This window comes from Cherax quadricarinatus, chromosome 6, assembly GCF_038502225.1.
Source record: "Cherax quadricarinatus isolate ZL_2023a chromosome 6, ASM3850222v1, whole genome shotgun sequence".
NCBI lineage: Eukaryota > Metazoa > Arthropoda > Malacostraca > Decapoda > Parastacidae > Cherax > Cherax quadricarinatus.
In genome coordinates, this window is record NC_091297.1 from 17,014,137 (window position 1) to 17,037,885 (window position 23,749).

At 39.6% G+C, this 23,749-nt stretch overlaps 1 protein-coding gene across 5 annotated transcripts in view; it reads right to left on the reverse strand.

The window, feature by feature from the left end:
* The window catches only part of LOC128692382 (uncharacterized), a 257,585-nt gene that overhangs the window by 55,189 nt on the left and 178,647 nt on the right, over window positions 1–23,749 (reverse strand). For all 5 annotated transcript variants that reach the window (XM_070080697.1, XM_070080691.1, XM_070080702.1 and 2 more), the window contains 2 exons: window positions 6,934–8,664; window positions 2,031–2,176 (listed from right to left, as the gene is read on the reverse strand). In XM_070080697.1, coding sequence (XP_069936798.1) covers window positions 2,031–2,176; window positions 6,934–8,664 — 1,877 coding nt within the window. The remainder of the gene's footprint in view (window positions 1–2,030; window positions 2,177–6,933; window positions 8,665–23,749) is intronic.

Genomic DNA, 23,749 nt, shown 5'->3' on the forward strand with positions numbered 1-23,749 from the left:
GGCGGCGGCGGCGGCGGCGGCGGCGGCGGCGGCGGCGGCGGCGGCAGCGGCGGCAGCAGCGGCAGCAGCGGCAGCAGCGGCAGCAGCGGCAGCAGCGGCAGCAGCAGCAGCAGCAGCAGCAGCAGCAGCAGTAGTACTGTGGTGAAACGGGTTGAGTTTGAGGATCTGTCCACTGTGGAGTAACATGTTAAAGTTAACATTTTGGGTAATCTCAAAAGGTTTGACAAATGTAAAATTGCATGGGTTAGTGGACCTCCTGCAGTGTTCACGGTGCAATTGTTTGGCCGAGGTTCTGAATATTCTATAGCTGCCTGATTTCTGTTGTATAATCTTGATTGTTGCTATCATTGCTGTTTCCAGGCACCTGCATATGTGCAAATCATTTTCAGGAATTATTGAGTTAACTTCATTGAACTTTATGATGAATCCTTCTGATGTTATGCTGTACTCAGGCATTATTTTGATTGCCCCATCTGCAGGCATTTTGTTGTTATTGAGGTACGAGTTCAAGTATTCTTAATGTTTTGCCTATGTTGTTTTTATTATAACCTTCGCAGAGTATGATGTATATGCCAGCCTTGTCAGTGGTATTGTCTGTGTGTTCGTTCTTAATTTTTGCCAAGTCTTTGATGGAGGCTGAAGCTTTGGTGGCTATTTTCATGTGTCAATCTATCATAAGCCATAATACATTAGGAGTCAAATTATTCACTTGCAAATTGATGCATTTGGCTGGTGATTCTTTTATGTTTCTGTTGAAGATGTGCACGGATCTCTTTCTGCAGTTGTTGATATAGTGTGGTGGGAAATAAAGCTGTAGAAAAACAGTTGCAATACAGGCATACCTTGCTAATCCAGCAAGTTAGGTTCCAGAATACTGCCGTAAAGTAAATACGACCTTAAAGTGAATCAGTTGTTTTTTCGTTTGTCAGTGCATACAAAAGCCTAAAAATATGTTTACACTAAGTGTTCAATACTGCTATGCTTAAAAATATGCACAAATGCTGCAGACTGAGTGTGGATAATAAGATGGTGCCGGTCAGCTGATGCCCACATCACCATCAAAAATAATAAACATGAAATATAATTGAAAAGAGCCATATTAGTGAAGCACTCTAAAGCAAGCACCATATTAACAAAGTATGCCTGTACACACGAAATTACAATACATATGAAGTTCAACTAGCTCAATAAAATCTTAGCTTAGTATGGGGCGATCCAAATCATCATTTACTTTCTTTCAATTGAGGTCTAAAGCTTGCCATGATGGCCCTGTGTGAACAGGGCCATCATGACAATATATGTAAGCTTTTTATTCTTGATATTGTAATATCTAATGCAATTTAGATCTCCTGAATATTGTAAGTTTACTTCGGTGATCTTACCTAACAGGATCTCCAGCCCACAATACTTAGAAGACTGTGCGTAATGTAAAGAAAATCTCTGGTATTATTTACAGGTAAGTCTTGCAGGAGAATGCACAATAAAGAATGAAGATAGTGTAGCTTTTCTTATTTGATATTGCTCAAGGAACATCAGACTGTGAACACCAGATACTTATGGCATTTGTACAACTGGCCAATAAAGGAGTACACTGCCCAGTTACAATGCCAACCTTCATTGTATGTACTAGGAAACACAGGTCTTGAAAGCTTCAGATCAAAGCAGAGAAACATGATTAAGTTACTGTGCAGAAACCAGTGATAAAAAAAACTGGGAGGAGATACATAATTACTCATAAAGGATTTGATGTTGATGAGGGTATGGCTCTGGTAACTTTATTCTAAACCATACCCCCGGCCGGGATTGAACCCGCGGTCATAGAGTCTCAAAACTCCAGCCCGGGGGGTATGGTTTATTTGCAATCGTGTCATTACGATTTCTTAAGTCATGTCAACTTTATTCTAAAGTGTAAGCATTCTTCTTTATGTTGCATAAGGAAATTTTTATTTTCGGTAAACAATACTGAATGATAAGTGAATACGTCTTTAACTGCTCCCTGCTTTGTTACTTTACTAGCAAGATTCACTCACCTGCAGAAGGTATGGAGACAGTCCCGCAGTACGACACCTTCGCCTGAATTAATGTCCACAAAGCAGACGCGGCACTCGAATGGGTCTGGGTTGGGTACACAGCCCTGACGTTCAAGTGCAAACATCACTGCACCTAACCCAGGTGTCTGAAATAAAATAAAACTAGGATACTACTATCAAACTGATTTAATACAGCAGAGTATGTACAATAAATGCCATAACCACACATGCCTTTACATTAACACATTGGACAACAGCACATCTAAATTACGGTTTTTGATAAACTAGCTTTTTTTAACCCTTTGACTGTTTTGGTCGTATATATAAGTCTTAAGAGCCAATGTATTTGACGTATATATACATGTACTAAAAAATTTTAGCGGCTTCAAATTAAGCAGGAGAAAGCTGGTAGGCCCACATGTGAGAGAATGGGTCTGTGTGGTCAGTGTGCGCAGTATAAAAAAAATCCTGCAGCACGCAGTGCATGAGAAAAAAAACTCCGACCGTGTTTTTGGATTAAACATCGACTTTGAGGTGTATTTTCATATAGTACTTATGGGTGTATTCTTGTTTTCCTGGTCTCATTTGATAGAATGGAAAACATATTATAGAAATAAAAGTGGTTTTGATTGGTTTTACTACAAAAAGGATCTTAAAATGGAGCTCAAAGTGGCAGAAATGTTCGATTTTTGCCGATGTTCAAGAGTAAACAAATGACGTCACTGTCCAATAAATGTCCAACTAGCCATTCTAATATGCAGTCACAAATGGGTTGACATTATTTATACAATTATTACAATACAGTGGAACCTCAAAAATCGAACTTAATCCGTTCCAGGAGCTAGTTCTAAATTCGAAAAGTCTGAAATTCGAAGCAATATTTCCCCATAAGAAATAATGGAAATGCAATTAATCCGTTCCAGAAACCCAAAAATATTCACACAAAAAATACATTTTATAGAGATTAATTACAGTTTTACATGCAACAATTACTATAGTTTTTAATTATGTATAGTAATACATATAAAATAACATTTTTACTTACCTTTATTGAAGATTGGTGATGGCATCTGGAAGATAGGGAGGAGAAGAGAGGGAGTTGGGGTTAGTGTTTGGAAGGAGAATCCCCCTCCATGAGGACTTCAGGTAAAGCCCTCTCTGGGGTTACTTCCCTTCTCTGTCTTTTAATGCCACTAGGACCAGCTTGAGAGTCACTGGACCCCTGTCTCACAAAATAACTGTCCGCAGTCCTCTGTTCTGGTGCCTCTTTAACATTTCCCTAAAATGGGACATGGTTCTGTCACTGAACTTGTTGCAAAGATGGCTTGTTTCAGCTTGCTCAGGGTGGTACTTCTGCACAAACATTTGGACATCATTCCACTTGGCACAAATCTCCTTAACACCTTTCGCAACAGCTTCCTTGATTTGTTCTTTCTTTGATAGGATAGAACCGATGGTCGACTTGTTTTTCCCATACATCCTGGCAAGCTCAGCAAGTCTCACACCACTCTCATACTTCTGTATTATTTCCTTCTTCACATCTATGGTGTTTCTCACTTTCTTTACCACAGGGGTACCACTAGCAAGTTTCTTTGGGCCCATGGCAGCTTATTTCACAGTCCCACAAGCAATAAACACAACGAAATAATCGTAAAATGCGTGAATGAGAGCGCAGGTTAGTGTTCACTCAAGCATAAACAAAGTTAGACTGCTCACGGCGCCTGCGCGGGGACGCGGACAGAGCGGGCAGCAGACAGGTCCCGTACCCAGCGGTCCGAAAATAGGGGCGCATTCGATAATAGGGACACAGTTTGTCTGAAAAAATGGTCCTATTTTCAAAACATTCGATATGTGATACGTTCGATTTTTGAGGTTCCACTGTATTGCAGTAGACTGCATAACAGTAAATCTTCTGTTTTTTTGTGTGAATAAAAATTCAAAATAGAAAGCAAGAGGATTATAACAGGGGCCTGGAGACGTGACTGATGAACAAAGAAAATGTTATTTTAGTGCCAGGAAATTCTGCATAACCCACACATCCTAGGTAGTAAGTTGGTAGACAGCAACCACCCAGGGAGGTACTACCATCCTGCCAAGTGAGTGTAAAACGAAAGCCTGTAATTGTTTTACATGATGGTAGGATTGCTGGTGTCCATTTTTCTGTCTCATAAACATGCAAGATTTCAGGTACGTCTTGCTACTTCTACTTACACTTAGGTCACACTACACATACGTGTACAAGCATATACGTATATACACACCCCTCTGGGTTTTCTAATATTTTCTTACTAGTTCTTGTTCTTGTTTATTTCCTCTTACCTCCATGGGGAAATGGAACAGAATTCTTCCTCCGTAAGCCATGCGTGTTGTAAGAGGCGACTAAAATGCCAGGAGCAAGGGGCTAGTAACCCCTTCTCCTGTATATATTACTAAATATAAAAGGAGAAGTTTTCGTTTTTCCTTTTGGGCCACCCCGCCTTGGTGGGATACGGCCGGTGTGTTGAAAGAAAGAAGAGCCCACACATAGGAGAGAGGAGCTTATGACGACATTACGGTCAACTTGGACCATTTACAAAGTCACGCTAATAGAAAGGAGAGAAGGAGGGAGTATATATAGACCAGAAGACAGGGACAGCAACCATCCAGTGAAGTAGTCCAGTCATATGAGAGGAAATCAGCTCTAATATACATTATTTAGATATGCATACTGGTCAGAGAGCTGGTTGTAAGTCTGAGTCATTGGTAAACGAGTATGTCGCTAAGTGAGGAAAGTCTTTATATGCTTGTATGTGTTGTGTAAGCAGAAGTAGCAAGATGTACCTGAAATCCTGCATGTTTATGAGACAGAAAAAAGACACCAGCAATCCTTCCATCATGTAAAACAATTACAGGATGGCAGTACCTTCCTGGGCAGTTGCTGTTTACCAACCTACTACCTCCTACAAAAAGTTACATCTAAATTAAATTATATAGGACCCTTGTATCACACCAGTTAGAAATGCATATTCAGTCTGCTAATATTAAGAGATTAACAAGATCTCCATATGTGCACTCTTCATGCATTCCAGTCACTGTAATTACACATTCCAGACACTGTAATTACACATTCCAGACACTAATTACACATTCCAGATGCCTCATCATTTAATTAGTGATTACTATCTAGTTTGACGTAGTTCCATATTTTTGTTGTCAAAGCATCACAGATGAAAACTTCAGTAAATTAAAAATTGGTTCCAAAAATGATAAATAGGAACTAAGGTGCCAATTTCAATAGGACACTGCTGAAAGAGCATACATATGTATTACATCACAAGTCAAAAATACATTTTCAAAGTACAGTCAAGAAACTTAAGGGCTTGATAAATCAGTCAATAAATAAAAAAGGAACCATAAAATGCCTTTACCAGGAATTCTTAAGAATAATATTAATTTAGACTGGCATACGAAAGTTCTTTCCATAATTCCAAACATTACTGTTAGTATATTTTGAGGAAGTGCTAAACCTGTAGGGGTTATATAGTGCTTAGGGAATGAGAGGCGATCAGATGCAATCCAAGGAAGGGAAGAACCAGTCCAATTCCTTGGATCAAGAGCTCCTCAGTGACATCAAGGAACCTCCCTCAAGGAGCTTAACCTTTAACCCTTTGACTGTCGCAACCCCCAATCCTGAGGTGTCTCCTGGTGTCGCAAAATTTAAAAAAAAAAAAAAAAATTATTTTTTCTTATGAAATGATAGAGAATCTTTTCCCGATTGTAATGACACCAAAAAAACGCAATTTGATGGAAAACTGACGGAATTATGCTCTCGCGAAGTTAGCGACCTCGGCGCTGTTTACAAATCGGCGATTTCGCCCACTTTGAGCCCTATTTTCGGCTAATTGCATTGTTCCAGTCGCCCAAACTCATAGCTATTTCTTTAGAACTTCATTTTTTCTATCGATTGAGTACAAGAAACTGCCCATTTACTGATTTCAACTACCTAATAATGTGGTCAGAAATTTGCAATTTGGCCAATTTCACGAAAACTAAAAAATATGACAATTTCAAAATAAGGTTCAGAATGAACAATGCAGACATTCCAGGCTCTAAAATAACGTTTTCTTTGTTCATCAGTCATGTCTCCAGGCCCCTCTGATATTACTCTTGCTTTCTATTTTGAATTTTTATTCAAACAAAAAATATTAGACTTACTATTATGCAGACTACTGCAATGCTGTAATAACTGTATAAATAACATCAACCCATTCATGACTGCATATTAGAATGGCTAGTTGGACATTTATTGGACAATGGCATCATTTGTTTACTTTTGAACATTGGCAAAAATCAAACATTTCCCCTACTTTGAGCTCCATTTCTAGGTTCTTTTTATAGTAAAATCAATCAAAAACACCTCTATTTCTGTAATATGTTTTCAATTCTATCAAATGAAACCAAGAAAACGAGAATACAACCATAAATACTATACGAAAATAGACCACAAAGTCGGCATTTTAATTAAAAAAAACGGTCGGAGTTTTTTTTTTCTCATTATGCACTGCGTGCTCCAGGATTTTTTTTATATGGTGCACACTGACCACACAGACCCATTCTCTCACATGTGGGCCTACCAGCTTTCTCCTGCTTGATTTGAAGCCGCTAGAATTTATGAGTATATATACGTCAAACACGGCACCTCGTAAAACGTATATATACGACCGCGACAGTCAAAGGGTTAAACTGTCCAAACGTAGATCTACGTTTATGCGCATAGCGCTCCGAGCTTGATTTTCCCAGTTGAAAACATGTAAAAAAAAAGTAGATCTACGTTCGGAGCACTACGCAAGCAAACATAGATCTACGTTTGGACAGTTTAGGGTTAAAAGTAATCCTCTACAGTATCATAAAATTTAGAGCTCACCTTGTGAGAGAAGCCTGTTTCATGCTGGTTCACATCACCAGGGCGCTCAGTGGCACAAGCCTCACACCCTGGCCTAGTCCACTTGTTAACTAGTGTACATCTTGGGCACACCCAGCCAAGGGTCTTGGTGGGTGATGCAGGTGGCTCTCTTCTCATGTCCACTTGCTGCCCTGATAACTGAGGCTTTGTTGCTGCTGCATCATTATTCATAAAGTGCCTTTGCTGTTCGGGTAATTGCTGCTCTGGTTTTCTTGAATTCTGTTGAGGCTCTCTCTGAAGTTGCAATTGTAGAGATTGTTTCTGGTGCTGAGGTTGTCCTAACTGCTGCTGTGGGTGGAAAGTGTCTTGCTGTGATGACTGGGAATCTTGTTGCTGGGACGACTGGGTTGATTGGTGCTCTAAAAACTGGTTTGAATGATTCTGTGTTGGTTGTGTTAAACAATGTTGTGAGTGAGAAGACTGAAGCTGGAATTCTGATGATTGTTCTTGAGACTTTTTCGACCAGGGGAGCTGAGGATGTTCTTGTGTTGGTGTTTCCTGGGTATGAACAGACAGTGGTGTTGGGTGCCCAGTTGAATACTTAGGAATTTGTGGCTGCAATTCACACTCTCTGATATGGAATTCTTGGGTTGGCTTTGAAAAGTCCAATTTTTGTAAACCATTGTGATTAGAAGGTAAATCTTGAGTATATTCTGTGTGTGAACTTTGAGTAGGAATTGACTCTTGGGGATTTAGAGAAATAAGTTGATTTGATGATGACTGGTGTTGCAATGTCATATGTTGATGATATTGCTTCTGATGCTGTAACTGTGTACTGCATTTTGTTTCTTGTATTTGTACTTGTTGTTGATCAATAGGTATAGTCTCATTATGCAGCTTCATTTGTTTATATGTACTGGTATGCTGTATTTGGTGTTGTTGACTTAACTTTTCAGCAGGCTGAGACATTTGTCTCTCTGTTGACTGATATTGTAATAATCTATAACTTTCTTTGTTGTGTTCCTGCATATCACTTTGGCTGTGGGTAGCATGAATGGCAATACTTGTAGAACTGGTGTGACTAGTAGATACTGCATTTGAATAAATAGCTAGAGAGTTACTGTCTTGACTAGAAACAGCATTTGTGGTAATGGTAATATGAGGTGAATTTAGAGGCTGTGGTAATAAATATTTCTCTCCTTGCGACTGTAATAACACTGATTTATATATTTTATTTTCATTTTGTTGTAAATTAGTCTCTCTACTTGCTGCTGAATTATATACATGCTGATCTTTTTCTTTCTCTTTTTCACTAAAAGTCTCATTTTGGTATACATTTTCATCATCATCTTCTTCCTCTAATGTATCTTCTTCACTAGTGTCTTCTTCACCACTTACATCACTATCATCTTCATCAATGCTTATTTCATATTTATTTGTATCTGGGTTATAAAACTTGTATTGCTCATTTGTTTCTTTACTGCAGTCTTGCAAATGTCTTGGAGGTTCATCCTCCTTCACTCTTCTTACCTCACCATAATGACATCCATTATGTCTTGAAATAACAGTCTTTTCAGAAGGAGTCTGTACCTGAACTTTAGACTCAGAATCAGGGGCCACTAAGTAAAGGAAAATTGGACAAGCTTCTGTGGTAACCTTGTGGTGCTCCAAGGTATGATTGTCATCATCTGCCAAGCGTCTTCCCAGGATCCATCTCTGAACCTCTGGTGGGAATCCAAAGTCTTGACAGACCTAAAAATGTTAAATGCCAGTTAGAAAATAAAAAGAAGAAAATGCCCAAAATGGTATTATTGTATGGAAAGTAAAATCATTTAATAAAAAATGCAATGATTCATTTTTATCTACCATGGCAATATCTAGGTCACTGATGTCATTATGATTAAGACAAAAGAGCATATGGTGATGCTTGAGAGAGAATGAAGAGTATTTTAAAAATATATTGTAGAAATCTCTCAAATAAAAAGTATAAGCATTGTTACAGAGATCATTGACTGATTGCAGCAGATAGTGAGTTAGGAAAACTGTTCACACTGTCAGTACACCAATGTTAAACAATGTGTAACAAATGGCAAAAGGCTAGACTTTGTGCATGGGGATCAACAACATTAAATCACCTAAGACCACTAATAACCCAGCAAAAGGCAGCAGTCAGAATGATAACAAATTCCCACTCCCGACAGCATACTATACCAATATTTAAAAGTCTAAATTTTTATTTTTATTTTTATTATCACACTGGCCGATTCCCACCAAGGCAGGGTGGCCCGAAAAAGAAAAACTTTCACCATCATTCACTCCATCACTGTCTTGCCAGAAGGGTGCTTTACACTACAGTTTTTAAACTGCAACATTAACACCCCTAAATCTGCTCACCATTAAGAATATCCATACTTATTCATATGTCTACTACTTACATAGAACAATACAAGCAAATATAAACCCTCCACTCAAACTTTTCCTCACAATACTCATGTGTTGATGAGTCAAACTATTGAGTAAAAATACTCACGTAGGCTGGAAGTACGTATATTGTAACTGAAGTATGTGGAAAGGCGCCACAGCCGATCCTGCCTCTCTCGCTCACTCTCGTATAACTGACTGGCCGCCCACAGTACCCATATGTGAGGGGGTCTTTGAATACTGCTGTGGTCAGCACAATATGAATAGACAGTGACTCAGGCAGAGACGGTTGGTAGTGAGTCAACTACTGGTACACTGGTTACTGGTAACTGGTTACTAGTAGTTGACTCACTACCAACCGTCTCTGCCTGAGTCACTGTCTATTCATATTGTGCTGACCACAGCAGTATTCAAAGACCCCCTCACATATGGGTACTGTGGGCGGCCAGTCAGTTATACGAGAGTGAGCGAGAGAGGCAGGATCGGCTGTGGCGCCTTTCCACATACTTCAGTTACAATATACGTACTTCCAGCCTACGTGAGTATTTTTACCCAATCCACGTGTTCGAACTCCCACATGATAAATGGTAGCACCGGTGTGGAGCGTGGATTTAGTTTTTACGGGTAATTCAAGACGTTAGAAGACTGTGAGTAGCGACGTTAGAAGACTGTGAATAGCGACGTTAGAAGACTGTGAGTAGCCGGCGGGTCAAAGGTGAACCGTCTCACCCACCAGCTACTCCCCTCACAACCTCCAGCCTGCAAGCCTGTTGCAGAAGTTTTTCAAGCTTCCTGGCTTAGTTCGTGTGCTAATTGCTTCAATCTCCAAGGGGTTGACCCGGATTTTGCAATTAAGCCAGTCAGTAAGCAAGACTGTGGAAGTGAACGCCAGTCAGCCTATCATCCAGCCTGTCTCCTGTCATCCACCTGCTCCTCCGTGCTGTGTGCATCGTTACACGTCTTCCAGTCAGCCATTCTCGTGGGGTAAGCCAGTCAGCCAACCCAGCTTCTAACCCAGCTGAGAGAGAGAAGTAAGCCACGCAAGTTCAGAGCCTCTGAAGTATCGTCTCATGTATCGCTTTGTGCTCCCAGTTGGATGCTAAGCGTGGTTTTCATCATTCCTGTGGCTTATCAAGCCACCTTTGTGGGTAGTGAGTGGAGTGCGCGCCAGAGCGCCAGCGAGTCATCTCATCCCACCGCTGCCACCATTTATCATGTGGGAGTTCGAACTCCCACATGATAATAACACAAGACACAGATCTCTTTTTGATGTACCCCATGTCCATATCACACTGTGTAAAAACTCTATGCACATAAAGGGCCCCAAAATTTGGAATTCATTACCAGAAAATACCAAAGTAACCTGGTCTGAAAATCAATTTAAGACTCTTCTCAAAAGCCACTTAATCACCCTAGATTAAATACTCAATATTTAACATTACCAATAAATCTACCAGTTACCCAAATCTTAAAACTTAATGACTTAGACAACCAAGCTCATATATTGACAAATTACCACATAGAAGTATACATACCTACCAAAACCAGTATTGTCCTTCACCAAATTGTAGCAGTCTTGTACTGTAAACTATTGTAAACTACTGTAAACTACTGAAAACTACTCTTGAATCATGTTTCATTAAAAGCATTTTTGAATACATGAATATATCCTTTGGTTTGTATAAATTAGATTCACTTATAATTAATAGAACTACTGTACAACTATGAAAATTTCTTTAGTGATATGTAGTCAGTAAGCCATTAAATTAAGTCAGCCCATAATGCCAAGGCATAATAGAGGTTCTCTTTGCACTGCAACCCATTATTGTAAAAATATAATCTCAATGCACTACTTGCAAAGAAATAAATTAATTTGAATTTGACTTGTTGCCCATATCTCCTCTCTTGGGATGTTTTGCTCTGTGTGTGTACTAGCCTTTAGCCTACACACATAAGAACATAAGAAAGGAGGATCACTGCAGCAGGCCTGTTGGCCCATACTAGGCAGGTCCTTTACAATCCGTCCCACTAAACATTTGTCCAACCTAATTTTCAATGCTACCCAAGAAATAAACTCTGATAACTCTATCCACTCAAATCCATTCCCTCTCACTCATATATTTATCCAACCTAAATTTGAAACTACCCAAAGTCCTAGCCTCAATAACCACTAGGTAGACTGTTCCACTCATCAACTACCCTATTTCCAAACCAATACTTTCCTATGTCCTTTCTAAATCTAAACTTGTCTAATTTAAATCCATTACTGCGGGCTCTCTCTTGGAGAGATATCCTCAAGACCTTATTTATATCCCCTTTGTTAATACCCATCTTCCACTTATACACTTCGATCAGGTCTCCCCTCATTCTTCGTCTAACAAGAGAATGTAATTTAAGAGTCTTCAATCTTTCTTCATAAGGAAGATTTCTAATGCTATGTATTATTTTAGTCATTATACGCAGAATGTTTTCTAACGAACTGATGTCCATTCTGTAATATGGAGACCAGAACTGAGCTGCATAATCTAGGTGAGGCCTTACTAATGATGTATAAAGCTGCAGTATAACCTCTGGACTTCTGTTGTTTACACTTCTTGATATAAATCCCAATAATCTATTTGCCTTATTACGTATGCTTAGGCACTGCTGTCTTGGTTTAAGGTTGCTGCTCACCATAACCCTCAAGTCCTTTTCGCAATCTGTATGGCTAAGTTCTACATTATTTAACTTATAAGTGCTAGGGTTATGGACACTCCTGAGCTTCAGAACCTTGCAGGTTTGCAAATAAGTGTAGGATGGACTCACTGTGGCAATTCTTTACACCAGCTGACTTCTCAGTACAGTGGTCCCTCGATAATCGTCAGGCTCAATAGTCGTCCTTTTCGGAAATCGTCACATTATTTTCGTCCAAACATTGGCTTGCAAATGGTCGGTTGACTCACTAATTGTTGTTCATCCTGGACGCGTACTCACGGCTCTGAGCCACCTTGGCCTCCCTTCCCAGTCAGTGTGCCATTGTTTACCAGTGAGCGACGATCCCCACACTTGTTCATACGAAATATTTCATGATATTCCATTCATTTTAGTGCTTGCAAGTGCTAAATAAGCTACCATGGCTCCAAAGAAAGCTCCTAGTGCCAAGCCTTTGGTAAAGAAGGTGAAAAATACAATTGAATTTAAGAAAAACATCATTGAACAATATGAAAGTGGCGTACGTGTGGCCGACCTGGCCAGGATGTATAACAAACCCCATACAACCATATCTTCCATCGTGGCAAAGAAAATGTGGGGTAGGATGGAAAGATTTATGGAGAAACATCACCCTGAGAAGGATGTTGCAAGCCACATCAGCAACTTGTACAGTGACAGAGTCTTGGTCCATTTTGGGGAAGTTTTAAAGATACACCACAAACAGAGCTCTCTGGACACTTTTTTTGTGAGACAGGACTCCAGTGACTCTCAAGCTGGTCCTAGTGGCATTAAGAAACAGAGAAGAGAAGTAACCCCAGAAAAGGACTTGGTACCTGAGGTGTTGATGGAAGGGAATTCCCCTTCCAAAGAGTAACTAATCCAATCTCTCTCCTCCTCCAGTCTTCCATACACTAAGAAGAATCGCCAATAAAGGTAAGTGTTATGCTGTCAATGTTTCATTCATCATGTCCAATTGTATTGTTTATGTACTACAACTATATTTCATGTAAAAAAAATTTTTGTTTTAATACGTCTGGATGTCAGGAACGGATTAATTGTATTTACATTATTTCTTATGGGGAAAATTGATTCGAAAATCGTCTATTTCGATAATCTTCGCACTTCCAGGAACGGATTAACGACGATAGATGAGGGACCACTGTAATTACAAAATCTTTACCAAATGCTGCAAATTAACAGCTAAACTTACCAGTAGTTTAACCCTTTGACTGTTTCGGCCATATACATGTATATACGTCTTACGAGCCAGTGTTTCGGACGTATATATACTCAGTAATTCTAGCGGCTTCAAATCAAGCAGGAGAAAGCTGGTAGGCCCACAGGTGAGGGAATGGGTCTGTGTGGTCAGTGTGCACTGTACAAAAAAATTCTGCAGCACGCAGTGCATGAGAGAAAATAAACTCCGACCATGTTTTTGGATTAAAACGCCGACTTTGAGGTGTATTTTCCTATGCTATTTATCTTGGGCTCATTTGATAGAATGGAAAACATATTATAGAAATAGAGATGATTTTTATTAGTTTTATGATGAAAAAACCTTGAAATTGAGCTCAAAGTAGCGGAAATGTTCAATTTTTACATAAGAACATAAGAAAGGAAGAGCACTGCAACAGGCCTGTTAGCCCATACTAGGCAGGTCCTTCACAATCCATCCCACTAACAGATTATTTTCTCAACCCAATTTTCAATGCTACCAAAGCTTTGATAGTTCCATTTACTCGAATCCAGCCCCTCTCACTCATGTATTTATCCAACCCGAATTGGAAACTACCCAAGGTTTAAGCCTCAATAACCTTACTATGAAGACTGTTCCACTCGTCAACATAAGAACATAAGAAAGGAGGAACACTGCAGCAGGCCTGTTGGCCCACACTAGGCAGGTCCTTTACAATTCATCCCACTAACAAACATTTGACCAACCCAATTTTCAATGCTACCCAAGAAATAAGCTCTGATGTGCAAGTCCCACTCAAATCCAACCCCTCCCACTCATGTACTTATCCAACCTAAATTTGAAACCACCCAAAGTCCTAGCCTCAATAACCCAACTAGGTAGATTGAACATTAAAATGGTATAAAATACCGACAGGTTGTTAGGTAAGACACATATGCAACAGTTAGGTATCTTTATTTCGAAACGTTTCGCCTACACAGTAGGCTTCTTCAGTCGAGTACAGAAAAGTTGATAGAAGCAGAAGATACTTGAAAACGATGTAATCAGTCCATCACCCTTAAAGTTTTGAGGTGGTCAGTCCCTCAGTCTGGAGAAGAGCATTGTTCCATAGTATGAAACATTGTTTCATACTATTGTTTCATAGTATGAAACATATTGTTTCATACTATGGAACAATGCTCTTCTCCAGACTGAGGGACTGACCACCTCAAAACTTTAAGGGTGATGGACTGATTACATCGTCTTCAAGTATCTTCTGCTTCTATCAACTTTTCTGTACTCGACTGAAGAAGCCTACTGTGTAGGCGATACGTTTCGAAATAAAGATACCTAAGTGTTGCATATGTGTCTTACCTACCAACTAGGTAGACTGTTCCACTCATCAACTACCCTATTTCCAAACCAATACTTTCCTATGTCCTTTCTAAATCTAAACTTATCTAATTTAAATCCATTACTGCGGGTTCTCTCTTGGAGAGATATCCTCAAGACTTTGTTAATATCCCCTTTATTAATACCTATCTTCCACTTATACACTTCGATCAGGTCTCCCCTCATTCTTCGTCTAACAAGTGAATGTAACTTAAGAGTCTTCAATCTTTCTTCATAGGGAAGATTTCTAATGCTATGTATTAATTTAGTCATCCTAAGCTGAATGTTTTGTAATGAATTTATGTCCATTCTGTAATATGGAGACCAGAATTGAGCTGCATAATCTAGGTGAGGCCTTACTAATGATGTATAAAGCTGCAGTATGACCTCTGGACTTCTGTTGCTTACACTTCTTGATATAAATCCCAGTAATCTATTTGCCTTATTACGTACGCTTAGGCATTGCTGTCTTGGTTTAAGGTTGCTGCTTACCATAACCCCCAAGTCCTTTTCGCAATCTGTATGGCTAAGTTCTACATTATTTAACTTATAAGTGCTAGGGTTATGGACACTCCCGAGCTTCAGAACCTTGCATTTATCTACATTGAACTGCATCTGCCACTTTTCTGACCAAGAGTACAGTTTGTCTAAATCCTCCTGAAGTTCTCTAACATCTACGTTTGAATCAATTATCCTACCTATCTTCGTGTCATCGGCGAATTTGCTCATATCACTAGCAATTCCTTCATCAAGATCATTGATATATATTATAAACAACAACGGGCCCAAGACTGATCCCTGTGGAACGCCACTTGTTACTGATCCCCACTCGGATTTAACCCCATTTATGGACACTCTCTGCTTCCTGTCTGTGAGCCATGATTCGATCCATGAGAGCACCCTTCCCCCAATGCCATGAGCTGCTACTTTCTTCAACAGTCTTTGGTGCGGAACTCTATCAAATGCCTTACTAAAATCTAAGTAAATAATATCAAATTCTTTATCGTGGTCAACAGCCTCAAAAGCTTTACTGAAGAAAGTTAATAAATTAGTTAGACAAGACAGGCCTCTTGTGAATCCATGCTGAGTATCATTAAGCAAGCTATGCTTATCGAGATGGCTTCTTATAATCTGAGCTATAATTGACTCTAGTAATTTGCCTACAATTGAGGTCAGGCTTATTGGGCGGTAATTTGACGGTAACGACTTGTCCCCTGTTTTAAAAATAGGAATTACATTAGCCATCTTCCACATATCAGACACTACACCTGTTTGAAGAGATAAATTAAAAATATTAGTTAATGGTTCACAGACTTCCATTTTGCATTCCTTAAGAACCCTTGAAAAAACCTCATCAGGACCCAGTGACTTATTTTGCTTCAGTCGGTCTATCTGCTTCACAACCATTTCACTAGTGACTGTGATGTTACATAATTTATCTTCTTCTGGCCCACTATAAAAATTAATTACTGGAATACAGTGGACCCCCGGTTAACGATATTTTTTCACTCCAGAAGTATGTTCAGGTGCCAGTACTGACCGAATTTGTTCCCATAAGAAATATTGTGAAGTAGATTAGTCCATTTCAGACCCCCAAACATACACGTACAAATGCACTTACATAAATACACTTACATAATTGGTCACATTTGGAGGTAATCGTTATGCGGGGGTCCACTGTATTATTAGTGTCTTCCTGTGTAAAAACCGAGAGAAAATAATTATTTAAAATCGAGCACATTTCATTCTCTTTGTCAGTAAGATGCCCATAGTTATTTTTAAGGGGACCTATCTTATCTCTGACTTTTGTTCTATATATTTTTTTTTTTTTTTAACAAGTCGGCCGTCTCCCACCGAGGCAGGGTGACCCAAAAAAGAAAGAAAATCCCCAAAAAGAAAATACTTTCATCATCATTCAACACTTTCACCACACTCACACATTATAACTGTTTTTGCAGAGGTGCTCAGAATACAACAGTTTAGAAGCATATACGTATAAAGATACACAACATATCCCTCCAAACTGCCAATATCCCAAACCCCTCCTTTAAAGTGCAGGCATTGTACTTCCCATTTCCAGGACTCAAGTCCGACTATATGAAAATAACCGGTTTCCCTGAATCCCTTCACTAAATATTACCCTGCTCACACTCCAACAGATCGTCAGGTCCCAAGTATCATTCGTCTCCATTCACTCCTATCTAACACGCTCATGCACGCTTGCTGGAAGTCCAAGCCCCTCGCCCACAAAACCTCCTTTACCCCCTCTTTCCAACCCTTTCGAGGACAACCCCTACCCCTCCTTCCTTCCCCTATAGATTTATATGCTTTCCATGTCATTCTACTTTGATCCATTCTCTCTAAATGACCAAACCACCTCAACAACCCCTCTTCTGCCCTCTGACTAATGCTTTTATTAACTCCACACCTTCTCCTAATTTCCACACTCCGAATTTTCTGCATAATATTTACACCACACATTGCCCTTAGACAGGACATCTCCACTGCCTCCAACCGTCTCCTCGCTGCTGCATTTACCACCCAAGCTTCACATCCATATAAGGGTGTTGGTACTACTATACTTTCATACATTCCCTTCTTTGCCTCCATAATAACGTTTTTTGACTCCACATATACCTCAACGCACCACTCACCTTTTTTCCCTCATCAATTCTATTTTAAGCCAGCCCGTAATGCTATGCATATAAGTGGCTTTGGCATGCTGCTCTTACCTGTATTTTTTTGTACCTCTGTATGTATGCTCAAATTACTAAATAAATAAATAAATAAATAAATTAACCTCATCCTTCATAAATCCATCCGCCGACACGTCAACTCCCAAGTATCTGAAAACATTCACTTCTTCCATACTCCTCCTCCCCAATTTGATATCCAATTTTTCTTTATCTAAATCATTTGATACCCTCATCACCTTACTCTTTTCTATGTTCACTTTCAACTTTCTACCTTTACACACATTCTCAAACTCATCCACTAACCTTTGCAAATTTTCTTTAGAATCTCCCATAAGCACAGTATCATCAGCAAAAAGTAACTGTGTCAATTCCCATTTTGAATTTGATTCCCCATAATTTAACCCCACCCCTCTCCCAAACACCCTAGCATTTACTTCTTTTACAACCCCATCTATAAATATATTAAACAACCATGGTGACATTACACATCCCTGTCCAAGACCTACTTTTACCGGGAAGTATTTTCCCTCTCTTCTACACACCCTAACCTGAGCCTCACTATCCTCATAAAAACTCTTAACAGCATTTAGTAACTTACCACCTATTCCATATACAGTGGACCCCCGGTTAACGATATTTTTTTCACTCCAGAAGTACGTTCAGGTGCCAGTACTGACCGAATTTGTTCCCATAAGGAATATTGTGAAGTAGATTAGTCCATTTCAGACCCCCAAACATACACGTACAAATGCACTTACATAAATACACTTACATAATTGGTCGCATTCGGAGGTGATCGTTATGCGGGGGTCCACTGTACTTGCAACATCTGCCACATTGCTCCTCTATCCACTCTATCATATGCCTTTTCTAAATCCATAAATGCAATAAAAACTTCCCTACCTTTATCTAAATACTGTTCACATATATGCTTCAATGTAAACACTTGATCTACACATCCCCTACCCACTCTGAAGCCTCCCTGCTCATCCGCAATCCTACATTCTGTCTTACCTCTAATTCTTTCAATTATAACCCTACCGTATACTTTTCCTGGTATACTCAGTAAACTTTATTCCTCTATAATTTTTACAATCTCTTTTGTCCCCTTTCCCTTTATATAAAGGAACTATACATGCTCTCCGCCAATCCCTAGGTACCTTCCCCTCTTTCATACATTTATTAAACAAAAGTACCAACCACTCCAACACTATATCCCCCCCTGCTTTTAACATTTCTGTCATGATCCCATCAGTTCCAGCTGCTTTACCCCCTTTCATTCTACGTAATGCCTCACGTACCTCCACCACACTTACATTCTGCTCTTCTTCACTCCTAAAAGATGGTATACCTCCCTGGCCAGTGCATGAAATTACCGCCTCCCTTTCTTCCTCAACATTTAAAAGTTCCTCAAAATATTCTCGCCATCTACCTAATACCTCCCTTTCCCCATCTACTAATTCCACTACTCTGTTTTTAACCGACAAATCCATACTTTCCCTAGGCTTTCTTAACTTGTTTAACTCACTCCAAAATTTTTTCTTATTTTCATTAAAATTTCTTGACAGTGCCTCTCCCACTCTATCATCTGCTATCCTTTTGCACTCTCTCACCACTCTCTTCACCTTTCTTTTACTCTCCATATATTCTGCTCTTCTTATACCACTTCTGCTTTGTAAAAACCTCTCATAAGCTACCTTTTTCTCTTTTATCACACCCTTTACTTCATCATTCCACCAGTCACTCCTCTTTCCTCCTGCCCCCACCCTCCTATAACCACAAACTTCTGCCCCACATTCTAATACTGCATTTTTAAAACTATTCCAACCCTCTTCAACCCCCCACTACTCATCTTTGCACTAGCCCACCTTTGCCAATAGTCGCTTATATCTCACCCGAACTTCCTCCTCCCTTAGTTTATACACTTTCACCTCCCTCTTACTTGTTGTTGCCACCTTCCTCTTTTCCCATCTAACTGTAGCTACAACTAAATAATGATCCGATATATCAGTTGCCCCTCTATAAACATGTACATCCTGGAGCCTACCCATCAACCTTTTATCCACCAATACATAATCTAACAAACTACTTTCATTACGTGCTACATCATACCTTGTATATTTATTTATCCTCTTTTTCATAAAATATGTATTATTTATTACCAAATTTCTTTCTACACTTAGCTCAATTAAAGGCTCCCCATTTACATTTACCCCTGACACCCCAAATTTACCTACTACTCCCTCCATAACATTTTTACCCACTTTAGCATTGAAATCCCAAACCACCATTACTCTCACACTTGATTCAAAACTCCCCACGCATTCACTCAACATTTCCCAGAATGTCTCTCTCTCCTCTACACTTCTCTCTTCTCCAGGTGCATACACACTTACTATAACCCACTTTTCACATCCAATCTTTATTTTACTCCACATAATCCTTGAATTTATACATTTGTAGTCCCTCTTTTCCTGCCATAGCTTATCCTTCAACATTATTGCTACTCCTTCTTTAGCTCTAACTCTATTTGAAACCCCTGACCTAATCCCATTTATTCCTCTCCATTGAAACTCTCCCACCCCCTTCAGCTTTGTTTCACTTAAAGCCAGGACATCCAGTTTCTTCTCGTTCATAACATCCACAATCATCTCTTTCTTATCATTTGCACAACATCCACGCACATTCAGACTTCCCACTTTGACAATTTTCTTCTTCTTATTCTTTTTAGTAATCTTTACAGGAAAAGGGGTTACTAGCCCAACAGACTCTGTATGTGTTACTTCAGACTTAATACCCGCACATTCAGACTTCCCACTTTGACAATTTTCTTCTTCTTATTCTTTTTAGTAATCTTTACAGGAAAAGGGGTTACTAGCCCATTGTTCCCAGTAGTCGACTCACATTCATCAGGTAGCATTACACCACTTGTGGAATTCGTCAAGACGTTCTCGATGGTCTTCGTTGGGGTTTCTAGGGATGTCTCACTCAAGCAGAATGCCCTATCCATGTACCTAACTTGGCTATCCCCAACAACAACGTTTTTACCTTCCTTGGCGTCGTCCTTCGTGATGCTCCCAGTAGTCGACTCACATTCGTCAGGTAGCATTACACCACTTGTGGAATTCGTCAAGACGTTCTCGATGGTCTTTGTTGGGGTTTCTAGGAATGTCTCACTCACGTCTGCCAATGCTTCCTTGGTGCTCATTGTGACATTCCCAGTAGAACACTCACATTCGTCAGGTAGCACAGAGAATGGGTTGGAAGTTTCCACGGTAGTCTTCTGGTTTCTCGTTGTTTCTGCCTCTCCAACCGTTTTCTTGATCCTCAGCTTGGTTCCATGTTGCCCGGCCACTGACCAAGCTCCCCTCTTAACCTGGGGACTCACAGCAGGAGGATTACTACGAATCCTCTTGTTCTCCTCCGTTAATCGCCGTATCTCCAGCTTAGCAACTCTGAGCTCCTCTCTCAGCTGCTGGTAAAGTTGCTCAAGAGAGGGCATCCTGGTTCAGATTCACAGAGAGCACACAAACAGGTCTTCACAGAGCTAAGTACACGTTTTCACAGAGCTAAGTACACTAACTACCCTATTTCCAAACCAATACTTTTCTATGTCCTTTCAAAATCTAAACTTGTCTAATTTGAATTCATTATTGCAGGTCCTCTTTTGGAGAGATATCCTCAAGACCTTATTTATATCCCCTTTATTAATACCCATCATCCACTTGTACACTTCGATCATGTCTCCCCTCATTCTTCGTCTCACAAGTGAATGGAATTTAAGGGACTTCATTCTCTCTTCACAAGGAAGATTTCTAATGCCATGAATTAATTTTGTCATTTATCGCTGAATGTTTTCTAACGAATTTATATCCATTCTGTAAAATGGAGACCACAACTGAGCTGCATAATCTAGGTAAGGCCTTAGTAATGACGTATAAAACTGAAGTATAACCGCTGGACTTCTGTTGCTTACACTTCTTGATATAAATCCCAGCAATCTATTTGCCTTATTATGCACGCTTAGGCACTGCTGTCTTGGTTTAAGGTTTCTGCTTACCATAACCCCCAAATCCTTTTCACATTCTGTATGGCTAAGTTCAACATTATTAACCATTTCAGGGTTTCGGATGTACTACTACAGCTTACGCACCAGGGTTTTTGACGTACTAGTACGCCTAAATTCTAGCGCCCTCAAATCTAGTGAGAGAAAGCTGGTAGGCCTACATATGAAAGAATGGGCCTATGTGATCAGTGTGCACAGTATAAAAAAAATCCTGCAGCACACAGTGCGTAATGAGAAAAAAAAAACTTTGACCGTGTTTTTGGATTAAAATAGCGACTTTGCACTGTATTTTCATATGGTATTTATTGTTGTATTCTTGTTTTCCTGGTTTCAGTTTATAGAATGGAAGACATATTATAGAAATTGAGATGATTTTGACCGGTTTTACAGTGAAAAGTACCTTGAAATTGAGCTCAAAGTACCAGAAATGTTCGATTTTACCAAGTTTAAAAGTAAACAAATCATGCTATGCGCCCAATACACATCAACTGGTGAGTCTAATATTCTTTCACAAGTGTGCTGATATTATTTATACCATTTCTACACTAATGCAGTAGTCTGCATAACAGTAAATCTTCTATTTTTTGTGAGAATAAAAATTCAAAGTGGAAAGCAAAAGAATGTAAGAGGGGCATGGGGACATGACTAATGAACAGAGGAAATGTTATTTTAGTGCCAGGAATGTCTTTCTTGTTTATTCTGGACCCTATTTGGAAAGTGGCATCTTTTGAAATTTGTGTGAAATTGGCAAAATTGCTAAATTCTGACCACTGTATTGGAGAGTTGAAATCAGTAAATGGGTGGTTTCTTGTACTCATTCGATAGAAAAAATGGAGTTCTAGCAAAATAGTTTTGATTTTTGTTGACTAGTACACTGGAATTGGCTGAAAATAGGGCTAAAAGTGGGCAAAATCGCCAATGCGTAAACATCGTCGAGACCGCTAACTTTGCGAGAGCATAACTCCTTAAGTTTTTTTTATAAAATTTCATACTTTTGGCATCATTATGATCGGGAAAAGATTCTCTATCTTTTCATAAGAAAAATAATTTTTTTTTTTTTTTAGAAATTTGGGCGACTCTGAGAACAAGTCTGGGAGAGGGCCTGGGGACCCTGAAAGGGTTAAGCTGGTAGGTGATAGGGTTATGAACATTTCTGAGCTTTAGAACTTTACATTTACTTATACAGTGGACCCCCGAGTTTCGTGATTAATCCGTTCCAGAGAGCCCGCCGAAGGTCGAAATTCACGAAACTCGAAAACATTTTCCCCATAAGAAATAATGGAAATAAAATTAATCCGTTCCAGACACCCAAAAATATTAAAATAAAATATTTTTTCAAATTAAATGAATATATACATAATGAAAACAATGAGAAATCTAGTACATGCATTTAAAATAAATAATAACATTACACTTACCTTTACTGAAGACTTCTGGGTGGATGGAAGATGGGAGGAGGTGATAGGAGGAAGGTGTACACTATTGTTTGGAAGGAGAATATCCTTCCATTAGGACTTTAGGTAGCAAGTCCTTATCTGGGGTTACCTCCCTTCTTCTTTTAATGCCACTGGGAACAACTTGAGAGTCACTGGACAGCTGGCGCACAAAATATCTATCCAGAGAGGTCTTTTTCTGGCGTTTCTTTAAGATTTCCTTGAAGTGGGACACAACACTGTCATTGTACATGTTGCAGATACGGCTTGTTTCAGCTTGGTCAGGGTGATACTTTTCAACAAAACTTTGCAACTCATTCCACATTCCACACATGTCCTTAATCACTGAAGAAGGCACCTCATCCACTCCCTCTTCCTCCTCCTCTGAAGCAAGTTCCTTGGCTGTGGTCTGATGCTGTTCCAGTTGAAGCTCTTGCAGTTCGTCAGTGGTTAGCTTTTCCCTGTGGTCCTCCATCAACTCTTCCACATCCCCGTCACTCACTTTATTTACCAAAGGGCTTGCACTAGCTTTCCTTGCGTCCATGATGACTTATTTAGCAGTCGCAAGCACAAAAAACAATGGATTGTTATGAAATGTATTGTATGAACCCGCAGGGTGATGGTCACGTGTTGGTGAACAATGGCACACTGAGCGTGAATGGCGTGGGAGACTGGCTTTGTGTGCGCGGTGATGGGCAGATGGGTACCGGATGGTCGCCGAAACACGAGTTTTTTCACGAAACTTGAGGCCAAATTTTTCCAAAAAAACTCGCCGAAGGTTGAATTTCGTGAAAGTCGAGGCTGCCGAAACTTGGGGGGTCCACTGTATATCCCCTTTTTCTTAAAATACATATTACTTATAACTAAACCCCTTTCTATACAAAGTTCATGTATTTATCTAACCTATTTTTACTTTCCTCTTAAAATGTGAGTGTTAATATGACATGATATCAGTGAATTACTG